The sequence below is a fragment of the Myotis daubentonii genome, chromosome 7 (assembly GCF_963259705.1).
Source record: "Myotis daubentonii chromosome 7, mMyoDau2.1, whole genome shotgun sequence".
Lineage (NCBI taxonomy): Eukaryota > Metazoa > Chordata > Mammalia > Chiroptera > Vespertilionidae > Myotis > Myotis daubentonii.
In genome coordinates this window covers 17,664,247-17,673,572 of record NC_081846.1, presented here as the reverse complement: position 1 = coordinate 17,673,572, position 9,326 = coordinate 17,664,247, and the positions used below count along the sequence as shown (strand labels likewise).

The 9,326-nt window shown below is 45.8% G+C and overlaps 1 protein-coding gene across 1 annotated transcript in view; it reads left to right on the top strand.

Moving 5' to 3' along the window:
- The first annotated feature begins 241 nt into the window (after window positions 1-241).
- The window catches only part of ERBB4 (erb-b2 receptor tyrosine kinase 4), a 922,327-nt gene continuing 913,242 nt past the window's right edge, over window positions 242-9,326 (top strand). Inside the window, exon 1 of the mRNA XM_059703027.1 lies at window positions 242-1,000. Within this exon, the coding sequence (XP_059559010.1) occupies window positions 919-1,000 (82 nt within the window). The 5' untranslated portion in view covers window positions 242-918. The remainder of the gene's footprint in view (window positions 1,001-9,326) is intronic.

Genomic DNA, 9,326 nt, shown 5'->3' with positions numbered 1-9,326 from the left:
CCTCTCTTGCCTTCAGTCCCTGGCCTCTGGTGAGCCCTTTAAATCCAGGTTCCTCTACCCACCAGACCAAGCTCCTCCGCCCTGACAGGTGTTTTCCCAACTCCTAAGGCCCAGGATTTTTGGGGAGGGCTGAGCCAATAAGATTTCCCTTTCGGGGAGAGGGCGGGAGAAAAGGCGTGGCTGCGGGGCAGAGCGGGGCGGGGCTAGCGCGGCTCGGGCCAGCCGGCTCCTGCGTGGAGGGCTGTTTTATCCGCCGCCCCCCTCCACCTTCCCACCCCCCCTCTCCGGGAGTCTTATTAATTTCTCCGCGGGGCTGCAGCTGGAGACGGCGAAGCATTGGAAATTATGCTTGGAGCTTTCATTACCGCAGCCGCCGGACAAGAGTGAGGAACGCTGACGGGGAAAAGGACTGGATACGGGGAGAAGGAGCCAGAAGCTTCCCCTTCCCCACTTTCTTCCCAATTTGGACTGGAGGCGCTGGGAAACTAAAAGGAGAGCCGATCAGAGCCGGGCTGGGGCGAGAGGCCGGAAACCTACCGCCTCTTTGCAAGCAACTTTTTTTTGGGAAACCTTCCCCCCCTCCACCACCACCCCCCTTCCTTTTTATTGTCGCCCGACCAGAGAGAGAGTGAGGCGGGGAGGAGAGAGCGGGCGATCGCGCGGGGACATCGCTGCAGTCCGGCCAGGAGCTCCACGCTCAAACGCGAGCGCCTCTCCCCCGCGCGCACTCCCGCGCACACTCGCCCCCTCCGGCCCGGCCCGGCCCCACGGCCGCGGACTCCCTCGCCCGCCGCGCTCGGAGCCGGTGCACCGCGCGCCCCCACGCGCGCCTGGCTGACGGGTCTCCTCCGGGTGCCCGAAAGGGGCGATGCCATTTGGACATGTAACTGTCAGCACGGGATCTGAGACTTGCACACAATGAAGCTGGCGGCGGGACTGTGCGTCTGGGTGAGCCTTCTGGTGGCGGCGGGGACCGTCCGGCGCAGCGCTTCGCAGTCAGGTGGGTGGTGACTCCGGCTCGCGCTCCAGGGGTTGAACCTGCCGCGGCCGGATCGGCTGCTGGGGTGGCCCTCTCTCCCCCCTTCGCTCAACCTGCCACCCTCTGGCTCTCCGGAGAGGAGGGACCACTCCACCGGGTCCTCTTCCTCGCCTCTCATTCCGTCCCCAAACTTAACCGTCTCTGTGTGCGTGCATTTTATTTCTCGTGGAAAAAAAGAAAAACACAGAAACACTGTGCACCCCTATCTCCTCTTCCGCTCTCCTTAACCCCCTGGGCTTTCTCGCACGTTTTCTGGGAGCCTGAGAGGGATCCCTTCGGGTCGCGCCTGGTGTGCGGGACATGGGCGCCCCGAACCCCGAGTGAGAGGGGACCCTGAGGGCAGAAGCGTGGGAGAAGCGCGCACCGCCCGGGCCGCGGGAGAGTGCGGGTCCCGAGCCGTGCCGCCGGCCCCTTCGGTGCGGGAGGGCGGGGGGAGTGCAGCTTGGAGGACGGGCTCTGCACCTGTGCGTGCTGCCCGCGGCCACTGCGCCTCCGGCCGCCGGAGCCTGGCTGGGTCCGACCCCACCTGAGCCCAAGGCTGGGCAGCGGCAGGCGGGCGGGCAGTGGCAGGCGGGCGGGCGCGCCCTGGCCCGGGGGCCCGGAACTCCCGGCTTCCTGGCCCGGCGTCCTGGAGCTCTCTCCCAACTGACCTGAAGGGAGCTTGCCTGCCTGCCTGTCATCTTAAAAAAAAATAGAAAAGAAAAAAAAAGGTTGACATACTGGAGCTCGGACAGCCGGGCCTTCCCGCTGGGTTTGGCTCCAGGAAGAGTTCTTCCTGAAGTTAAACTTGCTGTTGGCCGGAGTCCCTCCAACTTCTCTGTTTACAGCCCAGCGCGGCTACCGATCCGACTCCCGGTGCGGACTGATGGAAGCCGAGGCGGGCGCGTCCGTGCGGGTGCGCGGCCACCGTGGGCCGGACAGCCCGAGCCCCCGCTCCCTGGACGGGCGGAGGCTACGTGACCTCGAGAGGCAGCGCCGTGGGGCTGGCGCGCCGCGGCCCGCGGGGCTCCTGGCAGCACCTGCAGCGCCGGGGACTCAAAGTTTCTGACCCTGGAGTTTCCTGGGGCTGAAAGTGGGACAGAAAAGGACTGAAGAGAGTCCGGTGTCCGACGCGGCCAAGGGGGCGCCCTTTAGGAGAGCCGGAGAGATTTCCGGAACCATCCGGGCTGCTCCACCGAGCGTGGGAGGCAGCCACGGGAGATAAAGCCCCCGGGAGTGGCGAGGGAGAGAGCTTTAGGCCGGGGGAGGGTGTCCTCTGACCTCACCGAGAAATCAGCGCGCCGCCGTGTTCCCGCTCCGCCCCCGCCGCTGCCTCCCCCTCCTTGCTCTCTCTCCCCAGTAAGTAACAAGTGACAATCCCCGAGCCTTTCAGAATGACCTTCGAATGGCACACTGCGCGCCGTTTGCACCGCTCCCGGTGCCTCTGACATTCTTCACGCATACCAGGTCCGCGCTCCAGCCACCTCCGGCATCGCACCAGCACGGACTCGAGATTCCAAGCGGCCTCTTAGCTACATCCCTTTTTATCTCCCTCTCCCTCCGAGCCCCTTCATATCTCCCCTCAATGGGTTGATTATGCACATTGACCCATTCAATAGCAGGGGCGACCGACGTGCAGACGTAGCCGAGAGGAATTTGCGGGAGGCGACCTACTGGGGGCTCTGTCTGGTTCAGCTTCAGCCGCTGGGGGACCGGGCTCCGAGTCCGCAGCAATTCGGTCTTCACTGTGTGGCTTGGGGTTGAGCTATGCCGAAGAGCCCTTTTCAGAATTTCTGCAAGGAATGTAATCCAAATTAGTTCTGCAGCTGGTCTCCTCTCGCTCCCCCACCCCCCGCCCCCCGCGAATTGTCAGACCCACAAGTGAGCCCATTTAGAGCGCGAGGATTAGCGTGCCATTGTTGTTCCGTGTGTGACTCTGTACTTGAAATTCTGGGGACACAAAGGCGAGCCTCACTTGTTCCAAACACAAAGTGATCCAGATGAAAGAGCCGCACAAAGAAAAGCTGTCGGGTGCACCCCCTGGTCTAATCGCAACACGCAGGCTCAGGTGATCCACTGGAAACTGTAAATGCCCCTGGGGACTTGGGTTTCTCAGCCGACCCCACCCTCACCCCGCCGCACCTGGCAGGGAGAGTTCAGCTGGTTTCAATGTGGTGCTTGTAGAGAACCAAGTTACTGTCTGGGGTGTGAGTGAAGGTCGGTGTGCTTGTGGCTGTCCATGTGCGGCGGCTGCCTGTCCCCCAGTAAATCCATATTGCATCTCCCCTCTCGTGGTTAGCAGTCAGTCGCAGTTTGGAGGAGTTTGTTTTGGTCCAAATGAGAAATTAAGTGCGGATAAGTAAACTAAGCTGCCAGAGGGCGACAAGATGTTGAGTGAATTGCTTTTAGATGAAACAAATTAAGGGAACGAGGAAGACAATCTGCTTCTCGCATTATTAGACACACTTGGAGTTCAGGGGAAAGCGGCATATTTTTGAAATGCTAATTTCTTAAGGAGCAGAAGGAATGCACCTTATTTACTGCTCTATGTGGATAGAATAAAAATATGGGGGGCGGAGACGATTCTCCTGTATGGATTTAAGATATTTCTTCAAATAATTGTAACTGCTGAGGACCTTTGCTTCTTTGCTTGGAAAAAATATCAGCTTTAGAGAAGGCGATTGTTGTTTCCAGTGACTTATTTTATCGAGAAATATTATAGTCCAGGGCCCTTCCTACAGATACTATAAAGCCTTTATCACTAAAAGGAATAATTCCCAAATTTCTGTCTTCCTGAAAGATAATCAATATTACCTTTGTATTGAAATGAGCTATGTGGTAGCATTGCAGTGATAGCCTTACCTACCTTAACAGATAAGTGACTAACCAGTCCAGTTCCTATTTCTTATTTGCAACTATCTTAGTCCTGCTTTTCATTCTACAAAAGAACATACATTTTCCTACATATTTAAGATATGCCTCCAATATTAGGGGCTGTTTTTACAGTCAGAAGAAAACGGTTACTAAAACAGTTAAAAGATGAAGATGATATTTTAAAAAAAACACACATCAATACTTTTTCCTACATGTGTTTGCTGTGAGCACACCCATGGGTACACTCTTCCTTTTTTTTCTTTTAATTTTGAACTTACATATGTAAAGGGGGTCTTTTAGAAGCTATTATTTATTTCTTCAGAAAGCTTAATAAATTTATGCTTATTAATATAACTGCACATCACTTGAAAACACTCTAATATGGGCTGTTGTGATAAAACTTGAAAGATATTTGGTTGTGTCATGATTCCTGTTTTCTGACTTTCTTCTCAAATGAAACTGCCTTTATTTATTTTAATCATGCATGCATCAAAAGTCAGTTTTTCTGAAAATCAAGCCACTTACTGCTGTATATATATTTTTCATTTAGTCACTGGAAATGTGTCTTAATTAAGAAATTACATTAGAATATTTCCCAGGGCATGGGTTTCATGGAAGAGTTGCATTTTTTTTTTATTCTAATGTGAACACAGTAAGTTTGCACTGGCAGAATTTTAGAGTTTGCATTCATTTGAGGGAAAATCATATTTCCTCCTTAAAGTGGATTCAAATATTTAATATTCATGAGCTTTCATCCCTTTGGTTCTTAAATAGAAGTACTATTTATCATCTGTCTTATGCATTCATCTTTTCCATAACTATGGATTCTTTTTTATATCTTATTGTTTATTGAGTTTACACATATGAATATATATTTTCCCTCCACCACTAAGCATATTCTTTTGTGTGTGTGTGTGTGTGTGTGTGTGTGTGTGTGTGTGTTTGTGTGTTTACCAGCAACCTGCCACTCAGCCTCTGCAGGAGTCCTCTAAGCCAGTTTTCATTCTTTCTTTCTGATAAATCTGATATGGCTGGTTGGCTGGACGATCGCAAGCCATTCCATTGCTCAGATTTATTCCTGAAAGAAAATAAAAAGGCATCGATCCAAGATCACTAGCACATCTTAGAAGTCCTGACTCCAAGGCCAAATATTTCTACAGAGAAGTCCCTTTTTCTCTCCCTGACCAAGGAAGGAAGGAAGGAAGGTAGACCACTGCCATTGAACAAAAAAGCTAGGGATGCAAGCGTTTGGGAATGTTTTGAATATTCTCTGTAACTTGGTGATTAGAGTCCTCTTAAGATTAATGACTATGTAAGGTGTACTTTTAGAAAATAAATTGAATTAGGGTGCCTTATACTTTGCGATGCTGTGTCACTTTTACATTATTTCAAACAAATTTTTAAGAAAATTTAACATATATTAAAAATAGCAGCAAGTTTTTGCTTTATTTTACAGTGTTCTGCTGCTGTTGGATATTCATGTGTAAGTGCCTAAAACATCATACGACAAATTTCATCCTTTTTGAGGAATACTGTTTTGTAGAAATGTTAATGCCTACATTGAAATTAGCTTATACATGTTTAAGCCTACAGCTATTCTATAGAAATTAATTATCAATTATATTCTATTGTTATCTTTTAAAATGATCTATTGAATGTGTTGTGCAGGCTAGAAATTAATCAAATTATAAACTTTTCTCCAGGTTACATCATTTTGGAAATTACCTACTATGTTACATTTGAGCGTTTGGAAACAAATTGCATCTTTTCTCTAATACTCATTTTCTAAATTATTATGATTATTGGGCAGTTGGAATAAGCCCTTACATTTCCTGCTTTCCAATACAGTTATTGATTGGGGATTACAGTTTATAATGACAAATGATTTCTTAATTTGTCTGTTTTTTTTCCCCAATGAAAAGATCCTAAATCAATGTTTCCTGAAGCTGTCACTCTTCTGCATAATTTTAAGATTTTAAGTAATTTTGTGGGTGTGACACAGGACATAAGCAGATGGTTTAGGTAAGGATTTCTACACTGGGGACAGTTCCTCTATTTCTTCTTAATACCTTGAGCAACTCCATGTCTTTGTCACTTGGCCTGTGTGCTGGGGGGTGGGGGGATGTGTAGGGGAACATGTACTCTATTTCTCCACTGAATAGCAGTTTTTTTGAAAAATGTGACATTGAGGTACATTCCAGTAACAAGTTAATTGACATATTTAAAACATGTACACATATGCTAATAAACATAATGTAAAGTTTCTAGCAGACCATCTTTGTTACAAGTGCACCTGTCTTAGACAAATAAAGAGGTTATTAAAATATTTGTCTTTGAGGCCATTTCCCCAAAATACTACTTTTCAGAATTGCTCTATGGTCTCATCAGATTTCATTGTATATGACTTTTGTTTACTCTCCCTGAGTTGTTGATCATTCGGACATGGTTATTAAAGAAATTGACCTATTTTGCAATGCTTTGATCAGAGCTTTAAAGCTACTTCCTTGTTTTTATATTTGACACCTAGATTAGTGCTTTCTACTTGTACTAATTTTTCAGGAGGGGAGAGAACTGCCTCACATTTATGACATAGAGGTGAAATATATGAATATTTTGAAGCCTAATTTTAAACTGCCTTTCTGAACATGTAGTAATTGTTTTATGATTGTTTTCATGTTGAATGCAATTATTCTGCAAGCATGTTGCTTTGCACAACTCCAGAGGGCAGCAGCCACATAGTGTTTAATGGATACATACATGCCTGAGCTGTGGGCAGGGCAGTAGCAGCCCTGCTGTTGTGTGAAGCTACAGAATAAAGCACCAGGATAAAAGTTAGGAGAACTGAATTCTGGTCATACAGCCATTTTCTATGTGATCTTGGGGTTAGACTCCTTACTCTGTGCCTCAATTTCTTCATCTCCATTAGTGCAACTAGAAGTGATACCTACACAATTAACATGATTTAAAAAAATGAGTTCATTAGAAAAACGATGTTTAGACTTTTATGAAAAAAGAAATCCATTGCATTTCAGTTATTGTTACAAGCGGGGCTCTCTTTTTTAAGTGAATTCACGTGTAGCCCTGGCATCTAAAACAGGTAAAGGGGGAAAAGAGAGCTGAGTTTGTTACAGCTGCAGCAAGAAGCCAGCTCTGTTGTCCTGACTGCAGCGCTCCCCCAATGTTCATCCACTCTTTTCTCTAGTCTCCTGTGCTGGCTTCATAGAAATCTAGCTCTATTTAGGAATCACATATCTAGTCCTCTCATTTTTTGTAAAAAATCTTTATTGTTGAAAAGTATTATATATGTCTCCTCCTCCCTCCATTGTCCCCTTCTAGCCCATCTCCACCCCCTGCCCCAGGCCTTCACCACCCTATTGTCTGTGTCCATGGTTTATGCATAAATGCATACAAGTTCTTTGGTTGAGCTTTCCCACCCACCCACCTTCCCCTGCCTGCCTTCTGTCCTCGCATTTTTAACTGAGGAAACTGAGAGCACAGGGAAGTTAGGTGACATAACGTAGTTGGCATATCCTGATACCAATATCATTTTTTTGAACATATATAGAAGCACTCGAGAAGTTGCAGACACTTAAAAAATAAATACAAGGCTGTATTGCTTTAAAAGAGATTTGTAAAATTGAAATGAAAACACATGGATTGGAACCATGGGCCTAACGATACAAAGTTCCTTTGAAGTGTAAGACTGTGGGATCATCAACATCTGTAATTTATATTGAGGAGATAATCATTGATTGTATTGATAATGTACAGCACATGGAGGTTAAAAAAAATAAAGCACATTTGTTAAGACGGTCTGTAAGAGGATCAGTTTACTTGGCAGGGTTTTTTCTGAACATAGCATTTGGATCCTAAAAGTCAGATAAGAGTTGCCTATGCTAGTTTGTGTGTCTAACAGCACCTTCAAGAGTTTGTTTTATGTGAAACTTATAATTATGGCCAGTAAGTACAGAATGGTTATTTCTTCCTTCTTTATTAAGTGGTATGGATGCATAAACAAAATGGATTATGAAGGATGAACAGTGGGTTTCTCAGCACCAACTAGTTGATGGGACCCTTAATCAGCAAACCCATGGGAATACTTCAGATTTGTCCACATCCATCCTCAGATCCCAGCTATGTATCTTTTACACTGTCTTTGTTGGGTCTTCTTTTCTTTTTCTTCAAGCACCTGCCAGTATCACAGTTGTGTTCTTTGCAGAAGGGCATAAGCTAAGTTTTAACTACTAAGACTTTATACATTTATTTCAATTACACATTTGCCTCTCTCTAGTTGGCTTCTGCAAATGCTGCCTCCAGGCTTAGCGAGTTTGCAATGTTGTTGACTTATAACTCTCTCTGGTTGTCGCTGACTTTCTTCAAGCACCAGACCTTTTTCAGTGATGGTCAGCATTCACATGGGTCATAGTGACAGAAAGGAGGGCTGGTACTTGTTTTGGCAGGGATGATCACTTCCTGTTAGGAATTTGAGATGAGAATGGGGCCCTGTAAAACATTAACATAGATACTATGTGACTTACTGTGTAACATCATTCAACCTCTTCTTTGAGAGATAGAGGTAGGTCAGTATCATTGTTCATCACGTCATTTCCAATATTGTAGGTATTACTGAAGCATACTAAACATCAATAAGAATATGTAAGATTCAGTGTCTGAATCTAGAGAATTAAAGTAATAGAAATCAAGGCTGTATGAATGAATATATTTCCTTTGTAACATAGTCTAAAGGTGTTTGAAGAGAAGAAAATGAATGGTGTGATAAACATTAGCTTGTTTTCCAAAAAGATCAGACTTGTAAATACTCACTTTCACTTACCACATCTTTACTAATCTTCTGACTTTTACTTAAGTCTGGTGCCACATGCATCTGGCATAGGTGGACATCCAGGTTTTAAGCCTTAAGGATACAAGTGGGGATTCTAAACCTGCCTTCAAAAGAGGCATATGCTGGTCTTCTGAGGATACCTCGTGTCTGGTTAAGACTGAAAAGAAAATGGCCCTGGATTCTCTGGTTTCTTGGACTGTATCTGGCATGGCTGTGGCTTTAGTAATAAGTTGTGCAAAGCTGTATTTCAGGATGGCTCCCTCCACTGGCAGGGCGGTGTGCAATTGAGGTCATGGATGGCCGTGAATACTTTGCTTTACATGAACTCTCCTTTTACTGAAATTATTTTTGTCATCATTTTCTATTCTTCCCTGTATGTTTAGGCAATATGAATTTGCTTCTATTGGGACATATGAAAACCAAACAGAAAAAAACCCCACAAACAAACAGAATAGTATTTCTTTTAGACATGTATTTTTATTTTTAGAGTTTCCTTTGTCTGATAATTTTGTCTAGAATTAGAGCAGTTAAAAAATATGTGTTTTATTAAAGGACAATTGATTGCATGGCTTATTAAAACCCATCCCTAAC